The sequence below is a fragment of the Acanthochromis polyacanthus genome, chromosome 18, assembly GCF_021347895.1.
Source record: "Acanthochromis polyacanthus isolate Apoly-LR-REF ecotype Palm Island chromosome 18, KAUST_Apoly_ChrSc, whole genome shotgun sequence".
In the NCBI taxonomy this organism is placed as follows: domain Eukaryota; kingdom Metazoa; phylum Chordata; class Actinopteri; family Pomacentridae; genus Acanthochromis; species Acanthochromis polyacanthus.
This window is the reverse complement of record NC_067130.1, coordinates 32,915,559-32,936,721: the sequence shown is the minus strand read 5'-3', so window position 1 is coordinate 32,936,721 and position 21,163 is coordinate 32,915,559. Positions and strand designations below refer to the sequence as shown.

The following is a 21,163-nucleotide window of genomic DNA, read 5'->3' as shown; positions in this document are numbered from 1 at the left end:
TCCAGAGTGATCATGGGCCTCTTGGCTGCATCTCTGATCAGTCTTCTCCTTGTTCCAGGTGAAAGTTTAGAGGGACGGCCGGGTCTTGGTAGATTTGCAGTGGTCTGATACTCCTTCCATTTCAATATGATTGCTTGCACAGTGCTCCTTGAGATGTTTAACGCTTGGGAAATCTTTTTGTATCCAAATCCGGCTTTAAACTTCTCCACAACAGTATCTTGGACCTGCCTGGTGTGTTCCTTGGTCTTCATGATGCTCTCTGCACTTTAAACAGAACCCTGAGACTATCACAGAGCAGGTGCATTTATACGGAGACTTGATTACACACAGGTGGAGTCTATTTATCATCATCAGTCATTTAGGACAACATTGGATCATTCAGAGATCCTCACTGAACTTCTGGAGTGTGTTTGCTGCACTGAAAGTAAAGGGACCGAATAATATTGCACGCCCCACTTTTCAGTTTTTTATTTGTTAAAAAAGTATAAAATATCCAATAAATTTCATTCCACTTCATGATTGTGTCCCAATTGTTGTTGATTCTTGACAAAAAATTAGAATTTTATATCTTTATGTTTGAAGCCTGAAATGTGGCGAAAGGTTGAAAAGTTCAAGGGGGCCGAATACTTTCACAAGGCACTGTAAATCTAATCTTTCTGGGACCTCCACGGTGCAGCCACAGAGCATCTATATACTGAACTCAGGGCTGAGGGCTTACCCGACCAGAATGACTGACTGAAGAGGGAGGGAAAGGGTCCGGATGCAACACACCACACGTGCAATGAAAACACTATTAATGGACACCCAAGTGCTCTACTGTACAGGGAGTGAGGGAACCACCACCTCGGGGGGAAAAAAAAAAAAAAAAAAAAATCAGCCAGCCACTCGTCACCCAGCCCAACAGCTCCTGTCTACAGAAAGAGAAATACAGTTAGCCACAGGAACGGAGATCTCTAGAACTACCCTGACACCACAATGATACTGAACCCCGGAGGTCGCCACCAAAGCCAATCAGATCACCTGCTCACCCAAACAAATAAAAACAAAAGAAACAATCATACATAACCCAAAGAAGTAATTGCAGAACTAAACATAGAATCACGAAACGACAGAATAAACAGATTACAAGATCAAAGAAAACTAATTCTGAGGCTATTAATTTTTACAAACAATACTAACAACGGGCGTGCCAGGTGATGGGCACATGCACACCAAGATTGTCCTTAAAAGCCATGAAATAAAACCAATGCAGCAGTTCCCGATGGGCAGAGAACTGGTTGCACTGAACACGGAGATGGCACATGAAAACAGAACATGGAGACAGAACTCTGAGACAGAACAGCAGCAGCTTGCTTCAGATGTAGAGCTGCTCGTCAATGAAGCCGCAGCTCCTCAGACATCAGGGGAAACAGCCACACGATCACTGCCAACAGCAGTCAGACAGTCATTTCAAGTGCAGCCCCGCAAACACAATTAAAATGACAGAAATGAGTCAGCCTACCTCAAAAATCCAACGTGATGCATAGGTTACGCCCCACTCCGAGGCCACACACATACCCAGCTCCCAGCCTTCGGCCAAGGTACCAGCCGAATTCTGCTAAAAGCAGAGAGCAGATCAAACACCGGACAAAACGTCACTTGGAGACACAGTGACTGCGTTGGAACATACCTGACAGGTAGGTGGAAAAATACTCCGCCAGCATCTCAAGACTGCCGCGGCAAACCACGCGGCTGAGTGAACACCCCAGCTCCAGGTAGAGGACGCATGTGGAAGATGCGCAACCCTTTCTCAAATATACTGCAGTGTAGCACCGCCCCATAAGCCAGGTGCATCAGGATAATGACTCCCAGCTGTGCACACCTGATCTAATACACCTGTGGAGACGGACTGGGCCATCCTACCACACTAAGAGTAGACGACAAATCAGTTTCAATGTCAGCTTCTGTAGTATCTGATCTGAGAGATGTAAGTTAGTAGAATGGAATCTGTTTTGTTGTTCTAATATCTGATATGAGTTGCTTGTTATATGTAGTGTCTGCTCTGGTGTGGACCACAGATAGAGCCTGAATTGAACCCAATGCATGCTACTACCCTTGTATCCTTGTATTTGCCGTGTACTGCTGCAATACTTCAATTTCCCCTCTGGGGATCAATAAAGGATTATCTTATTTTAATTACACGCGTGACTAATTCTACCCATGTCACTGGAATATGCTTTTCAGTCTCAGGAACAGATGACCTGTTGTTTTTGAGTAAGGGGTCTTCAAACATGAACCAGATGTTGTAATTCTATCCTTCACCAGAAGGTATAAAAGTGACCTGACTACTTTGTTCAAGGAGGAATCAATTGCCAGGCTCCTTCCAGGCAGACCATGGTGCCTGTTCAGACGCTGTCTTTCTATAATAAAAACATATATTAAAAGCAACAGTGTCACCAGACGTGTTATATAACCTCGGCACATCCAAGAGGAACCACGACACTTCTACTTTGTATCGTCTGTCTTATCATGCAGGTATCAAATTGTGTGTTTTATGTTCCTTGTTCCCCTCCCCCTCTTGACCCATCTCTACCTATCTCAACCCCTCTCGACCCCTCTTTACCTCTTCTGTCCCTCTCAACCGGCAGCAGACGGTTCCCCCACATAAAGAGCCGGGTTCTGATCAAGGTTTTTTTCCCTGTTAAAAGGGTGTTTTCCTGCCACTGTGGCCTTTGGGCTGCTCTGGGGGTTCAGGCATATGGGTTCTGTAAAGCATCTTAAAACAATTTCACTGTAATTGGCACTATATGAATAAAACTGAATTAAATTGGTTATGTCTTTGATATCTGACTCAGAGATATTCTTGCTGGGGATCTTCAGTGTTACATTCATTATGAAACAACTTGTAAATGTTCATCTGTTTGAAAACATTCGAAACATTTCATGAAACAGTCATGGAGCTGTAGACATTTTATTACAACTTTATTTCATGTCCAGATCTCCTCTGCTGCAGTGACACACTCTGTTGTGTCCTACTGTCACAATGTCTCTGTATCTCGTTGCCTCCTTTTACTTTAAAGACAGCAGAGCTCAAGCTGAGTGGATTCCAGCAGTATGTTCACACCTGAACAGCCATGTTCTCTCAGCAGGATGTGAAAATGTTCCAAACAGCTTCACAATATGTCCAATCACTGCTCTGCTGATGAAGGATGTCATGATAGCAGAAATGTAGCAGTCTGTACCAATACCATATCCATCCAGACATTCAGTTTGGTTCTTCTGCCTGCTCCACCACCACCACAGTCCAGACTCCATCTGGTCTAATCATCAAGGATTGCTTACATACTTCCTCACAATTGTTGAAGCACAGACTAAAGGTGCTTTGAATCTAAAACATCTACTTTTAACCTGTACCAATTCTTCCATGTTGTTTCAAGATTAGTTCTGACATTATGTCTTCCACAGATGTTTCAGGATCACGACTTCTCAGCTGTGTGGATTCTCATGTGTGCTTTTAATCGACAACTATGTTTGAAGCTTTTTTTACAGGTTCCACAAGAATATGGCTTCTCACCTGTGTGACATCTCATGTGTCTAGTCAAATGGGTCCGTCGACGGAAGCTTTTTCCACAGGTGCCACAAGAATACGGCTTCTCACCTGTGTGACATCTCATGTGGGCAGTCAAATAGGACCGATGACTAAAGCTTTTTCCACAGGTTCCACAAGAATATGGCTTTCCCATTTTGTGAACTGCCATGTGCCTTCTATGTACTGATGAAACAGAAAATCTTTTCCCACAAGTATTACAAACATACGGCTTCTCACCTGTGTGACATCTCATGTGGTCAGTCAAATAGTCCCGTCGACTAAAGCTTTTTTCACATGTGCCACATAGAAACGGCTTCTCACCTGTGTGACGTCTCATGTGGGCAGTCAAATGGGTCCGTCGACTAAAGCCTTTTCCACAGGTTTCACAAGCATATGGCTTCTCACCTGTGTGGGTTCTGTGATGTTTGATTAAAACTGATTTATTGCTAAAAGCTTTTGCACAGATCTCGCATGTTGCAGATTTTCTTGCCTTGTCATTATCACACTGTCTCGCTGTCAATGGATCATTGTCTACATCATTACTGTGACTGCTGTTACTCTGATGTCTTGGTTTCTGCTCGATACATCCAGTTGATCCTGAGTCTACATCCTTGCTTCCTTCCTGATCTGGGCTCTCAGCTACACAAGAGATGTGAAACAGGAGCTGATCATTGTTTGGTTTTGGTTCACTGTGGTGACTTTCCTCATCAGCAGGAGTCACCTCAAAGGTATCAGTCTCCTGTTTCAATCCAATTAACTCTTCCTCCTGACTGGAGCAGATTTCATCCTGTTCCACTTTAATTTGTGGTAACTCTGGGTTTAATTGGTCCAGACTGGTGCACAATTCTTCCTGTTCCATTTTAATTTGAGAAATCTCTGGGTTTAATTGGTCCACACTGGTGCACAATTCTTCCTGTTTAATTTTAATTTGAGAAAACTCTGGGTTTGATTGGTCCCAACTGGTGCAGAGTTCCTCCTGCTGGTCTTTAATCCGTAGAGGCTCTGGGTCCTGATGGTCCACCATGGAGTTTCTCTCCTGGTCATGGGGCTGATGGTCAACGACAGTCTTCTCATTGTCACAGACATAAGACTGTGGGAGCTCTGGAGGGACAAAGAGACAAAAGATAATGGTTACTACTGTGATGATGAGAGAACACACATCTGTCACTTTGTCCAGGACTGGCTGTCTCCATCAAAATCAGCTCAAGAGTCGAATGTTTGATGCAAAAAGAATAAGATAATTTATAATAGAAGTCTGGGGGCCATGACACAGCAGCAGGAATGATACAAGCATCTCCAAATGACTGAACATTTCTATGAACACGTTGTTCCACAGTGGATACAGGATCACAAAGATTCTAATGGTAAACACCACTGGGTACTTTTCTACACACCACACAGACAGGTTTGATGGGATCCAGTAAAATCTGTCTGAATAAAGCTGCTGTCCTCTTCAGCCTTCAAACCTGTCAGGACATTTGGATTTTAATGTTATTCTTATTTTACTGCTGATTACTGTACAGTTGATTTGACTCATCAGTGAAACCCAACTTGTTAAGAGTGGAGTGCAGTTGAACACATTACTTCTATACTCTCTAACTCTGTACGTGTGCTTTCTTTAGATCATGAATGGTCTTATACATGGAATTATGTCTCTGGACTGAAATGACGGAATGACTAAGTCCTCTGTCAGAGTTTTATTATTAAACTGTTTGATAACACAATGCAGTTGCTGTCAATGTGGAGTAGTTCAGATAAACACTTCCAGCACCTCTGAACAGGAAACTTTGTTCTTGCTTCCAGGGTCAATCAACACAACGATCACGTTTTTAAAACTCCACAAACATCAACTAACCGACACCATTAGGGCTGCACGATATATCAAAAAAATATCGTTTTTGCAATAATGGTCAATGCGATATCCTTATCGCAAAGTTGTGCGATAATTTTATGATTATTTAGATGTATAAATCATGCTTTTTGCATGCATAGACGTTTACTTGTGACCAATTGAGCACGACCTTAAACCCCCTCCCCCCACCCTGAAAAGCACTTTTGCTACCAGCGCCACAACACAACATGGCAGGACACTAGAAAGACGACTGTAACGAACAACATGTGCCTAAAAAACAGCGCATCTCTAAAATTTGGGAGTACTACAGCTTTAGGAGACAGGACAAGTCACAGACGGAAGAACTTTGCAAGTCATGCCGAAAACTTGTGGCTACGTCGCGAGGAAACACTACAAATCTGCACAGCCACCTCGAACACAACCACAAGGAACTGTATGCCATTTTCTTAAAATCTATAACACCATGAGCTGCTCCCATGAAGGCAGACAAGGTGACCCCGTCTACTTCCTGGGATTCTATCATTTCGTCGTGGGAGTGTTGCAATTCTCTGCCTGTCAAAGACAGCGGCCCGACAGCGTCTGAGTCACCTCCGTGGATTGCAGTCGGCAAGAGGACATCTCTGGTGTTTTACTTCAGGCAGAAAATTTTACAAAATAAAATATAGTTAAAAAAAGACAGACTGAACATCTTTAACGGTGGAAAATTTAGGTAAATGACATTTATTGAGTGACTGAGTTTACAGGGTGAGAATATGTACAGGCAACTGTTCATTTGGTACAGTCTATATTTTACTCGAAATTACGTTCTCTCTTTAGGACAATTTGTTCTTTTATTGTTTTGAGTTTTGTGTTTCGTAGTAACAATGGATGAGTTAAACTTGACTAGTTTTGGCAGGGGTCAGAAATTGTGGGTCGTCTGCCGAGTCATATGTGCCTCTCTGCTGGCAGTACAGTTATTGTGGAGCCGAGTGAGTCTCGAACAGTGCCTCGGACAGTTATGGTGGGATGGACATTAACACAATTGTGGGGCGATGGTTGGGTCCCAGTGAGAGTCATTAACCCCTCCCATAAACTAGAGACTCTCAGATGCAACTGCAAGATCACTGATGTGTCTCCCTGTGTCGTCCGAGAAGACTTTGACATCGATTATCTGTATGAAAATGACAAAACTGACAATGTGAAATGCAATGTGACTAAGACTGCTGATCATAGTGACACTGGTAGCGAGAAAAGTTTGACTGTTGACTGAATGCCATCTACAAAGACCTACCAGTTCAGCCCTGTGTGACTTAGGACTGCAGGGCATTGACTTAAACAAGCGTTCTCCATTCTGGAAAACAAAATTAGTTGATGTAGTGGCCAAGAACGAATCCATCTTCTTCCGCCATAGTCTTGACTGTAAAAAGGCCAAAGACTTTGTTCATCGGATCCGGCTGAGTGACAGCAGACCACTCAGGGTGCTCTATCGATGGCTGTCCCCTTCCCACTACGAGAAGTTACGTTTAGCTCTGAATGAAATGGAGGAGTGGGACATCATAAGGAAGTCTTCAGTGCGTCACCATCAGTACTGGTTTGGAAGAAAAATGGAGATCTGCGTCTTTGCACTAATTTTCATTGGCTGAATGCATGCACAATTAAGGATGTGCATCCCCTACCTCACCAGGCCAATGCGTTGGCTGCTCTCGGAGGAAATGCCTTCTTTTTGACCATGGACTTGACCTCTGGTTACTACAACATTGAGGTCCATGAAGAAGACAAAAAGTTCACTGCTTTCACCTCTCCTTTCGGGCTGTATGAGTACAACAGGCTTCCACAGGGTCTCTGAAACAGCCCAGCTGCATTCATGCGGATGATGATGGGCATCTTTGGAGATCAGAACTTCCTTAGCCTCCTTTGTTACCTTGATGACATTCTTGTCTTTGCTCCAAATGAACAGGTGACTTTGCAAAGGCTGGAGATTGTGTTTGAGAGGCTAAATGCGCACAAACTCAAGCTTGCTCCCAAAAAGTGCCACTTCATGCAATCATCTGTGAAGTTCTTGGGGGACAGTGTAACCAAGGATGGCATCTCCACTGACTCAGAGAAAGTAAGAGCTGCAGTGGACATCAGTGAGAATGACTTGATGGTCGATAACACCAGCGTTCCCTCTCCCTCCAAGATAAGATCGTTTCTTGTAGGGATGCACCGATGCCGATAGCGGTATCGGGTATTGATCTGATACCAGGCATGAGTACTCGTACTTGTACTCATAAAATGGCCAACGATACCATGACACTGATACACTTGACTGCAAGGTGGGCAGCGTCATGTCAGCAGTATGGAACTATTTTCAGGTGAATGAGAGCGACAAAAACAAAGCAGTATGCAAATTATGTCCAGCAAAAATGTCCAGAGGAGGAACAAAATCTACCACTTACAACACAAGCAACTTGATTAAACATTTGAAATCCAAGCACGACGCAGAATATAAGGAGTTCATTCACGGCACAGAGAGACAACCAACTTTGCAGCAGATGCTGGCTAAGCAGGAGAAAATGTCCAGAGACAACCTTCGTGCGGTCAAAATCGCACATGCCCTTGCCGAGTATACTGCCCTGGATGACCAGCCACTGTCCGTGGTCGAAAATTCGGGATTCCGGCGTCTTCTCTGCATACTGGAACCGAGGTATTTGATTCCTAGCCGTACCCATATCGTAGACATGGTGCTGCTGAAGCTGCACGACATCCACAACCTGTTGCATGATGTTAAAATTTTAAGCTTCCCCACGGACATTTGGAGCAGCAGCGTCAGCCCAGTGTCTCTCATCAGCCTGACTGCACAGTGGATCGACGATGATTTTTAAGCTGCAGAAGGCCATACTGCATGCAAAACAATTCAGAGGTTCGCACACCGGCCAAGCCATTGCAGATGAGTTTGATGTTATGCTTCAGACGTGGGGCATTAATAAAAGTGCAGTCCATGTTGTGCTACGAGATAACGCGAAGAACATGGTCAAAGCCATGCGTGATGCGGAGCTTCTGAGCCTCCCGTGTGTCGCACACACACTGCAGCTGGCTGTAAACGAGGGGCTGCTGGCTCAGAGAAGCGTAGCCGATGCAGTGGGACGAAAAATTGTTGGACATTTTAAACACTCCGCTTTAGCCTACTCCCAACTGGAGGACATACACGTGCGACTCAACCAGCCCGTTAAAAGACTCCAACAGGATGTCCCGACCCGCTGGAACAGCACTTATTCCATGCTTCAGTCTCTCATTCGGAATATTTGGGTCAGAGTACGACCTTCTTGACAACTTCATTGTCACCGCTCTCCAGTGGTCACTTTTTGAGAAAACTTTGTCTGTGCTTGCTCCGTTTGAGGAACTAATCCGAAAAATGAGCTCACGTGATGCACTTGCATCTGATGTCATTCCTGCTGTGACCGTGCTTCTGAGACTTCTGACCAATGAAACAGACAAAGACCATGGCATTAAAGCCATGAAGGAGACTTTGGCTGGAGCCCTCAAGAGGAGCCTCGGTGACGGGGAAACAAACCCAATGTACTGCATCCCTACTCTTCTCGATCTGAGGTAAAGTGTGTATCTGTCTGTCTGCCTGCATGTCTTTGTGTGTCCCTTTTAACCAGATAAAATATTATTACTGCTGTTTTAGGTACAAAGATCGCTTTTTCTCAAACACTGACATTGCTACAGAGGCCAAGGAGATGCTGATGCTGCGGAGGATGTCCACAGGAGAGGCAGACAAGTAGGAGGATCTTGGAGAGCCACCTGTCAGAAAGCTTCGTAAGGTGCAAGCCAGCAGCAGTCTGGACAGTTTGATGAGATAGCAGGTGAGCGGGAATCAACATCACCGGGCCTTGCACCAGAGGGAGCTGTCATTCAGTTAGAGACATATCTTGGAAGGACCACAACTGCTCGAGAGGAAAACCCTCTACAATGGGGGGCTCACAGAGTGTGATTTCCAATTCTGGCTCAAATGTCAAAGAGATACCTGTCAGCCCCATGTAGCAGTGTGGACAGTGAACGTCTGTTCAGGTCAGTGTCCCACATTGTTGATGAAAAATGCAACAGACTCACCGCTGAAAATGCAGTGAAGCTTCTTTTTATCAAAAAGAACCTGCCCCTCACTTACACAAAGAAAGTTTAATCATCACAGACAGATGTTGTGAGGACATGTTGATCGCTTGAGATACAGCCATGGCCATAAGTTTGGACACAGCATGACTTACTATGTCTGTTTTGATGTCTATTACAGAACATAACTAATATTTTTTGACAGCACCAGTTTAATTAGTCAACAAATCAACAAGGGATATAATATTATCAATAAATTCCAACAATTGGAACAACTTTGTTCCCAAAACATAATATTAGAAGAAAATAACAAAAAAAAATGCAGTACTTTCACAACCGAATTTGGTCAGAATAACAAAATGACACCAAACTCTTTTGATGTTTTTTTTAAATATGAAACTTAATATAGTTCTCAGGAGTTGTGTACTGTATTGTAAGTGACAATTTTGTGGTATTTTCTAAGATTCACAAGCGTCATGGTACTTGTGTCCAAACTTATGGCCATGGCTGTACTCAGCCAGTTTTATGTTGGTTCTTGAATGAATATTTTGAGTAAATGTTGAAGTTAAATATGTGGCAAAGCTGTTAAAACCACAGAAGCAGAAAGTGTCAATTTTACACTCAGGTTTTTTGGTGATGTGTGACAGTGCCATGTTTAAAACACTTTTGTTAAATGTCAGCACTCAGTATGTGACAAAGTTTTACTGAAATCTTACAATATGTGTGGCAGTGTAATGTTTATAAAAGCACTAATGTTGAATGGCAGTATATGACAAATTTGTTAAACTTTGCTTGTACTGCAGTGAAACTTGTGATAGTAACCCATGTACAAGAAAATCAAATAACAGACAATATCTGTGGAAAAAAAAATCAAAATAACTTTATGTGTAATGGCGTAAGTACTCGGTATCGGTAAGTACTCAAATGGAAGTACTCGTACACTACTCGTTTTGGAAAAAAGTGGTATCGGTGCATCTCTAGTTTCTTGGTATGGTTGGATTTTACCAGAAATTCTTTGAGGAATACTCATACATTAGTAAGCCCCTGTTTGCCCTGACATCTGCCGTGAAAAGACCATGACACGCTAAAGGAAAAAGGTGTTCACCTGTGACCAGAAAGTACACTTCTGCTGTCTGGACAACTGAATGCAATGAAGCTTTTGTAAAGTTGAAACGGGCTCTGTTGGATAACACCACTCCAGCTCACCCTGACTTCAGCAAGCCAGTTTTGCTGTCCGTTGATGCCTCCTCCTTTGGCCTTGGTGCTGTGTTGTCTCAGCTAGCAGAGGTTGATGATGTTGCTTGACCTATAGCATTTGCCAGCAAGTCTCTTAACTTTGCACGGTCTCACTATCCAGCCCACAGACTGGAGTTTTTGGCGTTTATTTGGGCTGTTTGTGACAAATTCAGTCACTGGTTGAGAGCTCACTCTTTCATTGTGCGGACTGACAACAATCCACTGACCTACATCATCAGTAAGCTCAAACTCGATGCCTGTGAACAAAGATAGGTTGCGAAGCTTGCCCCTATTTGACTTTGACATTAAGTACATTCCAGGCCCTAAGGATGTAGTCGCGGATGCTCTCAGTCATGAGCCTTTTGCGCGTCCAAGCATGCTCCATCGTCTCACAAATGTCCCTTGTGGTGTGCTCATGGAGGAAGCGAACGCTCTGAACTCTGTGTGCAGAACGTTGTTCACCATTCCTGAGATCTTCAAGCAATGCTACAGACGCATCATCAAGCAACTGTGGCGTCCAAAAATGTTGGGTCACAGGCCGCAGATTAGTGCATCTCACAGCAGATGGTGTCTGCAGTTCTGGTTTGGTGTTTGGACCAAGAGAACCTGCTACCCCGAGTCTTCCTCCTGCCTCAGCTTGTTAAACCCATCCAACCTTCTGAGCTGTCTGAGGTTTGTCCCCTGCCAAGGGATAAATTGATGGCAATGCAGCGTGTTGATCCATGTTTGAGCCATGTGCTTCAGTTTGTGGAGCATCAGAGGCACCCATCTAAACGTGAACGTACACATGAACCAGCTGATGCTTTGCGCATCGTAAGGCGTTGGGAAAACCTCACAGTCAGATCAGGTGTGCTGTATCGTGTTACAAAGGACGCTGTTACAGAGAGAAAGACGTATGGGTATGTTGTGCCCTTTGCACTGAAAGAGAGCGTTCTGAAGAGGGTACATGATGAGGCAGGGCATAAAGGCCAGAGACGGACGCTGTACCAGAGTAGGCACTTTACCTCATGCACTTCACTCAGGAAAATCTCACGGTCAAGACTGCAGCTGGTTCAGAACACTGCTGCTCACCTTTTAACAGGATCACGAAAATTTAATCGCATAACTCCCATCATCCAATCCCTCTACTGGCTCCCCATGCACCTCCATGTTGATTTTAAAATTCTTTAACCCTTTAAGCTGCAGTCACTTCCAGCCATTTTCAGTACAAAACAATCGCTAATATTCTATTTGTAAATCAAAATATGACGAGAAATACAGGGAATATTGGACGCGCATCACGAGGTGCATTTCTTTGAAAACGACTTATTCGTGGAGTATATACCGACTTCAAGACATGTTTTGGACAAAATAGTTTACTGGCTTGTTTCGTCTGGATGTCCAAGGTTGGATTATGGCCGTTTTTTGTGGAATATTTTCATCTGTGTGTAATAATGAACCCCGAAATGTGAGTCGCGCTGTGTACGTTGAAGCCGTGTATAGAGAACGGATGGATGGATTTTCGTTGTTTGTCGGACAAATGTGTTTATATTACCCGCTGTGGTAATCACATCTGAAAGTGGTTTATACCGGCGGATTCATGAGAATCTAAGCTTTCCATCGGCGTATAGTGTTTGTATAATCGCGTTTGCAGTTTCAGACATTTAGCAAATTGCTTATGCAGATCTCAAAGTGTACCGCGGGCGGGACACTGAAGCGCAACGGGTTAAACTCCTAGGCTGCCTGTTGACTTGATGTTTGGGTCAGTTCTTCTAGATTACCAGATAGTGGACTATGACGCCTATGTGCAGTGCCTTAGGCGCGATTTGGCCCAGGCTCTGAAAGTTGCTCAGATTTCTGCCACAAAACAGCAGCAGAAACAAGCTGACCTTTACGACAGGAAGGTTAAGGGTGCCCATGTGGATGTGGGAGACCGAATCCTTTTAGCGAACAAAGGTGAACGAGGGAGAAGGAAACTGGCTGATCACTGGGAGAACCACCTCTACACTGCTGTGGAGAAGCATGATAACACTCATATCTTCAGGATCAGGAACTGTGCTACAGTGCAGGAAAAGGTGGTTCACAGGAACCTCTTATTACCTGTTAACTTCCTGCCTATTTCCATGAAACCTGAGGTTGAGGATTCATGTGTCAGTGATCTGATCACAGAAGGGCTCACTGCTTAATGATGGTGTTGTGGGCTCTGTTACATTGCCTGTTTGTGACCCTGAGGACAGAACTACCTCGTGGATTTCTCAGATCCCAGCTCCCTCTGGAGAACAGCTGACCGTTTCATGTGATGTTCGTGTGGCTGTTGACTCTGAGGGGACTGCTGACAGATCTGACTGCTCTGTTTCCTGTGACTTACCTGCTGAGACTTTTTGTCCTGATGACCAACCTGGGACTCAATCTGTTGCTACTGCGACAGCATATAGTGCGTAACCTTCTGTTGAGGGTTCTGTGGACAGACCTGGTGTTGGACATGTTCTACTTATCTCTACCTCCAGTAACAGACTGCTAAGCACAACGACGAGGTATGGGAGAGTTGTCAGGCCTGTCGTGTGACTTATTCAACAGATGCACCAGAAGGTTCTTACTGGTATTTAATGTTCTTGTATATGTGGATTTGTGAAGTGCGTTTATGTTTTCTGGGGATCTGTTTTCTTTATGAAATGAACACCTGTCTGATAGTAGGATCCAGGTGGTTTGTGATTGTACTGTGTTTATTATGGGATATCTGGCAACCTGACATGTACACAGGCATGTTTTTCCTATGAGTATTGAAAGGATTCACGACCCCTTTCTCATTCTAATTCTTCGGGAATGGTCATTGACTGGAATGCTTGATATCGGTAATGTGAACAGTACTGCATTTTTTTCTTTATCTTTCTCCATGCATTCTTGTATGTAGTTGTGGATACCTGGTATAGTGTTCCATGATAGCTTGGAAAATCCAAACTGAATCTCCATGTAATCTCCTATCTCCATGTTAGGAGATATAGGAGAATCAGTTTGGCATTGGGCGAATTGAATCGCGTTTCCCTCCCAGGAAAGTTTGGTATGACCAATCATAGCATGGGAGGCGGGAGTTAACGCTGCGTCATCTTCAGCGCCTGGATTACCCATAAAACACCTGTGCACCTCCCGTAACTAGAGTGCTTGTATAACCAGAGTGGCGACAACTGGGGATTTGACGCCATTTTGTTTCCATTCATTCAATATGGGACGCGCAGCGCAAGGTGCACATTCACGAAAACTAGCCATTTGTGGATTGCTTACTGATTTCAAGACATGTTTTGGACAAAATATTTTACTGGCTTGTTTTGTCTGGATGTCCAAGGTTGGATTATGACCGTTTTTTGTGGAATATTTTCATCTGTGACTAGTTTTGAGCCTTCAAAGGTGAGTTGTGCTGTTTACGTTATTTGCTGTTTGTTGGACAAATGTATTTATATCACCCGCTGTGGTAATCACATCTGAAAGTGGTTTATACCGGCGGATTCATGAGAATCTAAGCTTTCCATGGGTGTACAATGTTTCTATCATCGAGTTTGCAGCTTCAGTCAGTTTAGTAAAATACGTTTGCACATACGAGCCGCTGAAGTTTAACGGGTTACCCCGTTAAACTTCAGCGGCTCGTATTTCATGCATCTCCATGAATGAAAATGGTCAAAGTCAAAATAACCACAACTGCCTAAAATCACATAAAAACTTTTCTATCTGTCATTCACCCATACATCATAACATGAAAGTACATACATGGGACTAACCTGGCACAAAAACAATGATGAAGTCGGTTTCCATTCCACTCTCCGGACTTTATTTTCCCACAGTTTCCTTCTTTTACTATAACTGGGAAATCTAAACATGTGGAATCCCTTCTCCGATCGATTTGTGCACCCAAAGGCACAACAGCCCGTCATTTTTCAGGTATTTAAGAGAAAAAGGACCTAGAATTACTCTCTGCGGTGTAAACAATGTTAACAGGAAAACCCGGCGTTCATGAATTGGAAACAAAATGGCGCCATAGATCACGTGACCAAAGTTTTTTGGACCCGTCATGTCGCCACTCTGGTTATACAGGAACTCTACCCGTAACCAAACACAAACATTAACAAAGTTATTCCTAACACCGGCAATCGTTCAGAAGGAGTCTTTTGTTGTGTAGCCTTTTCAAAAATAAGTGTTGTACTTGAGAGTACGCCCATGTATTCGCAGATTTTTGTGACAAAAACGGTAGTAATCATTCACCGCGACGCTTTCTCGGCTGCATGCCATTGTTGTTTGGACTACATGGACTTTAAGGTCGATTTGTTTGTGCGTCACATCCGTGTTACGCTGATTGGTTCTTTCTCGTTCAAGCTGCATTCGTTAGCCCCTCCTTTTTGAAATCGTCTCCTATCATCACAATGCCAGAATGCCTTTATTTGTATTTACATTAATACATAAATAAAGTCAGTCTGGATTTTCCAGGCAAGTTCCATGATGCTCTCACGGTGCATATCTGTTTTTTTTTTATTTGTTTGTTTTTTGCTGTTCTTATGATGATTTTGTTTTCATTGGGATGTGCAAGAGGAGATCAGTAGGGGGGAGTGTAGGAGTTAATGATTCCATTTGCCATCTCAAATTACATATTTGGTTCTCACGGTCACCACTGGAAATGGCGTGGACGCACACGTCTGGGCCCCTGCAGACTTTTTTTTTTTTTTTAACACAAAGAGGTTATACAGAGTGTTAACTTATAGAGAATAACACAAAATGGAAACAACAACTTATTAATATTACAGTGTAAACACAAAGAGTCATATATATATATATATATATATAGAATCTTGGTGGTGGTTGGAGGGGCCATAGGCGTGGATTGGCAGCCACGCTTCTGTCAGTCTGCCCCAGGGCAGGTGTGGCTACAAATGCAGCTTACCACCACCAGAGTGACAATGTGTGAGTGAATGAATGATGGATTCATTGTACACGCTTTGAGTATGCCTGAATAGAAAAGCACTATATAAATCTAATCCATTATTATCATTATTATTATATAAAGGGAGTCTTACAACCATATGGGTAACAGATCATATTCATCCATATTGTGAGCAGAAGAGGATGAAATTAACTAACTGTGCTTGCACTAGGAATTTGAAATGAAAAGCCACTGTGGCTCACTCATAAGAATAACAATGCGCCACAAAAAGCCTCAAATTTCTGTGTCGGTGATAGTGGAAAAAATGGAGTCATTTTCCTGCATTCTGGTGCATTTTGAGGTTAAAAAAAAAAAAAAAAAAAAGCTCAATTAAACAGTTCTATTTTAACTATTTCATTTCTACTTATATGTATGTATGTATGTTGTTATTTTTAATACAAACAGGCAGTCAGGGGTGAAGACACATTCTCATGTATATCTGCATTTGGCCATTTAAAACCCTGTGCCTGAAATATGTTCATGATCAAGACCTTCTGACCCATAAAAATATTAATTTCATGTCCAATTTACCTTCTTTTCCTCCTATGTCCAATTCTTCAACCCTCACTATGTACCATATCTCACAACTGTAGCATAAACTCAACAAAAACCTCCTCTAGGGGAGTCAGATTTTGTTAAGTGTTTATTTTATGTCATACAATCTGCACAGTTAACTCAACCTGCATATTTCTGTTCAAGTCCTAGTTTTGAAATAGTCTCTGTTCTTAATCTGCCATACTGTGATCATTTAGCCCCTTATTTTATTATTCTGTTCTTACAGACTGTAATTTACTAGGATTTTTTTTTACTTGTTGTGATTTGGTGTTTTAGCTGTTGTAGCAAATAATTTCCCAGGTGTGGGATAAATAAAGAATCTCAATTCTATTATATTGTTCACTTGTCCAATAAAAATAACAATAACAAATGACTTTATACTTAAGAACTATACTTATATTAAAAACTTCATACATAAATATCAGACATATCTTGCATTCTTAGGGGAGTCCGATTTTAAATAAGGAGATAAAGTTTTCTCAGTGAACACGTATTTTATTGACACGTGTAGAACACTGATGGAATATGAACAATATTTGGTGACTACACCCTGTCCTGTCCTGATGTGCTCATAGCAGTGAAGCTGAGAGTAGTAGGATCTCCCCCGATGCCATTTAGGGTGCGTAAATACGGATGAGAAGAGGAGAAACATGTCACCTCATCATATTTAACAGGAAAACATGTCTGCAGTTCGGTACTTAATCACATTTAACCCGAAAACCTGTAGAAAACAACAGCAAAAACAGTAAACGTACAACAGAGAACCCGTCAAGTGGCCACAGAGTGAAATGTAAGTCGCGCGCGTTCATGTGAAGGGGGAGTCAGATTTTTCTGGGGAGTGTAAAAATTCTACAACACTGGGCACGTGATCAAGATTCGGGTGACTCCGACCATTTCCGAGAAAAGTTTTTTTTTTCTTATATTATCGCTCGGGCGTTTCGAAGAAAAAGTAAGTCGACCCCTTTTTTGTTGCTTTTTACAAGAAAAATAGAGCACTACTGTGGCTGACACGGTTCAGAATGACTGTGCCATCCAGCAAAACGATACACCAATGACGCTGTGGCGATCGCCTAGCACAAGCCTAGACTAATAATTAATAATATAAACAAATTTATATTAAATCAGGGAATTTTAACTATTGAATAAACAAGTCTGATATTTTTATGGCTTTGTTGTTTGATGGTGATGTTATTGCAGTAAAGTATTGTTTGAGCTCATTTTCAAAGTATTTTCCATTTGTTTTTTTCTTTGCCCAATTCGTTTTGTGAAAATGAAATTTGCCCAGCATGATGATAGTCTGTAACAAAAGGGAAAGACCGTAAGGTATGGAGGGATTTTCAAACTGAAAGAGGATGTGGCTCTCCTCGAGGCCGATCCTGTGGCCGGTTTTGTTATGGATTAGGTTTTGTATATGATTCCAGAGGTTTTTACTGTATGAGCATTGATAAAAGAGGTGGATGATGGTTTCTGGTTCTGTTTGGCAAGTCACAGTTATAGTCTACATTTAATTTAAACCTCTCCAGGGTTTTTTTTTTTTTTTTGCCTGATGTATACTGACAGTCAATAGAAACTTTGAGGTAGAAATGTAGGCAGAATTCTACTTGTAGGGGGGTTGTAATTATTCATTGTGGATTTACTGATGATCTAGTGCCCTGGTAGTTGAGATAATGATGAGTTGTCATTTTGTCATGATTCATTGCACATGGGTTGGTCACTTTGCAAAAGTAAACCAAATACACACCAAGCAATACTCAGTGAATATCTGCACAATGTGAGAATGGGTTTGAAGGCCTATATAAAGGCCCAAAAAAGGCCACCATTGTTAGTCCAGTGAACAGCATCATGCCGCGTCTATCACATGAACAACGTCTCCGGGCACTGGGTATGGTGGAGGCCGCTTTGAGCTACAGTGATGTAGCCAGGCGTATGGGCTGTTCCCAACCCACAATCAGAAGCCTGGTCCAAAGCATGCGCCGACGGATTGCTGCCTGCATCCAAGTAGATGGAGGCCATACTCGGTATTGACTGTTGTGACTTTGTGTTTGGCAGGTGCCGTTTTCTTTTGTCAAATTCTTTATTTTGAAATCATTCTTGAAACTTTAGATTTTTGTTTCTGTATGCCAACATGCTAAACAAATGATTCATATGAAGAAAATCCAGTTTTGGGCTTCAAAATAAAAATTATGTTGAAAAATATGGTCTCTAAGTTTTTAATGACTGTCAGTGTACATTATGACAGATTTTGTATATTTCTTTGACCTTATTGTGAATGAGCAGCTTCTCGCCAAACAGCCACGCCCCTCTCCAGTTTATTTCCCCGTACAGTGAACTCCAGCAAGAGTTGGCTGCCGGTAGGTTTGAGGGTTGAATGAGATTCCTGATACATTTATTTGAGCGGACTTTGGTTGTTATGTCTATGTTATGGATGAATAATTTGGCATCATTTTTCTGAGTAACAGGGTGGAATTGGGAACCTTCAGGAGCTGCAGAACTTCTATTGATATTGCGATGGAAATTGTAATGTATTCTGTTTGTGAGATTGTGAGATGGTATTTGTTAATAAATTGGTTGTAAGGTAAGATTTGTCCTTGTTCATCGATTAACTGATTAATCCAATAATACTCCCTGATCAAACCAAGATTTGTAAAATATGGTTTTGTTTCTGTGCTGTATATGTTGGTTGTTCTATATGTAGCAGCTGGTTGGCGAGAAGCTGCGTTTGTAGATCAGCCCCCAGGAGAGCAACGCCTGTTAGTGGAAGTTTGATGACTGAATTGGTATTTTGTCAATTTTATAATTCCATTTGAGTAAAAAATGAATTCCTCCTAATTTTTTGAATACATAATTTGGAATTGCATTCCACATATTAACATTTTCTCTGATGAGGCGACATAACCAATTAATTTTTGAACATATTATTCATAGTTTCAAAACTTAGAACTTCCAACCCTCCATTTCCCCTCTGGTTACAGAGAATCTCTTTTTTTTAGATAAAGGGCTTTGTTTCTCCAAATGAAATAAAAAAGCATTTTATCCAGTTCTTTGCATATGTTTACAGGTATATCCATTGACAAAGACATGTATACAGATTAGGGATGGTTCGATACCGAGTTCGATCCAGGCCAAAATGACCGGATCGAGCATCAGAGTTTTTTATGAGAACTCGTTTGATCCGATCCATAAGCCCAATCTATCTCATATATCCTCATCTTCACTTTTCACGACATGCCGTAACACTGACGAGCTGTTGCCATGGTTGCCATGTGCCCGTGTTTTCATCACGTGAGCAGAGAGTGAACAGAAGCCTGCAGAGAGCTGTGGTCATGTCTGCTGTGTTTATTGTTTATTGTTTATTGTGTATTGGATCCCCATTAGTCGTCACCATGGTGACGACTATTCTTCCTGGGGTGGAGTTACTATATGCAACCATCGTTGCAGGAAGTACTACAGAAGAGTACAAAACTCGCTCCAACGCCAAAATATAACAGACAAAATTGTCGAGTTCATTTTTCTGGATGACCCACCACCTTGTGTGGTGGAAAATGTGGGTTGTTGTAGTATTTTTCGACCCCCCCCGCCCCTTCGCGTGAACGTGTGCGCCTTACGTTTCACTCTGTGGCCACCTGACGGCTTTTCTGTTGTACGTTTACTGTTTTTTGTTGTTGTTTTCTACTGTTTTTCGGATTAAATGTGATTAAGTAGTGAACTGTGGACATGTCTTCGTGTTCAATATGATTAGGTGACAGGTCTCTCCTCTTCTCATCCACCGGTGTCTAAATGGCATCAGGGGAGATCCTACGCTGCTCTCAGCTTCACTCGCATGAGAACGTTAGGACAAGGTTTAATCGCCAGATATTGTTTATATTCCATCAGTGTTGTACACGTGTCAATAAAATAATTGTTCACTGAGAAAACTTTATATCTCCCTATTTAAAATTGGACTCCCCCAAGAATGCAAGACGTGGTACCAATATATGTCTAGTGCTTTATACATAAGTACTATACTTAATTATACTAAACACTTTGTACATAAATCATTTATTATTGTTATTTTATTGGACCAGTTAACAACAGAAAAGAATAGAAATTATTTATCCCATATTTGGGAGACTGCCCTCCTTGGCAGTCACGGCTGAAATGTGAATGTTTCTGAAGAAAAATCTGTCCCTCATGTTGCAAGACAAGCCAGCTTAAGTATTTTCAGTTTTATTGTTTTCAGTGAACATAATATGAGTATTGGAATAGTGTTCATTCTAATATTTAGTTTCATGAGTGTTTTACATTCAGTACAACATCAGCGGCTGCATGCAAAAGAAGAAAGGCAATAGATTGCACCATCACTGTTCACCCTTGTTTTTCTGTTTTTGTTTTGGTGCAGCAAATCAGGAGTACAGCCTAGATTTTTATTGTTTTGATTGTGTGTCTTGAGAAGCCATGTGTAACTTACTGAGTACTACCTACATTGTTCTAGTGGAGATGCTATTATTTTATGTGAATTCATAAAACTATTTATTGCAGCCTTGCAATGCCATTGAGGTATAATGTGACTTTTCTGTTTATACACTGGGATTATTTGGTTTAATTTAAATATGTGCACCAAGTTGCAGTTTTATTTCAAACATTTGAATGGTGCAGCTGGCTCTGTTGTGTTTACAAACGCTGTTAAAAGTGATGTGAGCTTTAAGTTTTAATAAAGCCACAGCAGTTACACATAACTTGTTGTCACGTTTTCCTTCTTTCTTTAGGGGACCAGAACAGCTGTTGTACAATGAACGTGGTGTTTTTAGATGTCAGTATCAAGCAAATTACATCCATGTATTATTAACAACTTTTAGAATGACAAAAAGAATCATATCGGTATCGGCCGATCCTCAAGGCTGCAGTATCGGTATCGGATGTGAAAAAGTGGTATTGAGCCATCCCTAATACAGATCTTGAT

The 21,163-nt window shown here is 42.0% G+C and overlaps 2 protein-coding genes and 2 long non-coding RNA genes across 20 annotated transcripts in view; 2 read left to right on the top strand and 2 right to left on the bottom strand.

The window, feature by feature from the left end:
* The window catches only part of LOC127530802 (zinc finger protein 391-like), a 281,112-nt gene that overhangs the window by 37,563 nt on the left and 222,386 nt on the right, over positions 1-21,163 (top strand). The gene's annotated exons all lie outside the window — the stretch shown is intronic.
* Positions 1-21,163, bottom strand: part of LOC127530809 (uncharacterized) — a 166,874-nt gene that overhangs the window by 20,116 nt on the left and 125,595 nt on the right. The window lies entirely within an intron of this gene.
* LOC110972542 (oocyte zinc finger protein XlCOF19-like) overlaps positions 2,945-21,163 on the bottom strand; it is a 72,643-nt gene continuing 54,424 nt past the window's right edge. For 2 of the 3 annotated variants that reach the window (XM_051938319.1, XM_051938318.1), the window contains exon 2: positions 2,945-4,669. In XM_051938319.1, coding sequence (XP_051794279.1) covers positions 3,456-4,669 — 1,214 coding nt within the window. In that variant the 3' untranslated portion in view covers positions 2,945-3,455. The remainder of the gene's footprint in view (positions 4,670-21,163) is intronic. The other variant, XM_051938320.1, reaches the window with a different exon arrangement.
* Positions 7,339-20,939, top strand: LOC127530808 (uncharacterized). Its single transcript, XR_007937471.1, has 2 exons — positions 7,339-8,987; positions 9,070-20,939. It is a non-coding gene; the product is annotated as an uncharacterized LOC127530808 (long non-coding RNA).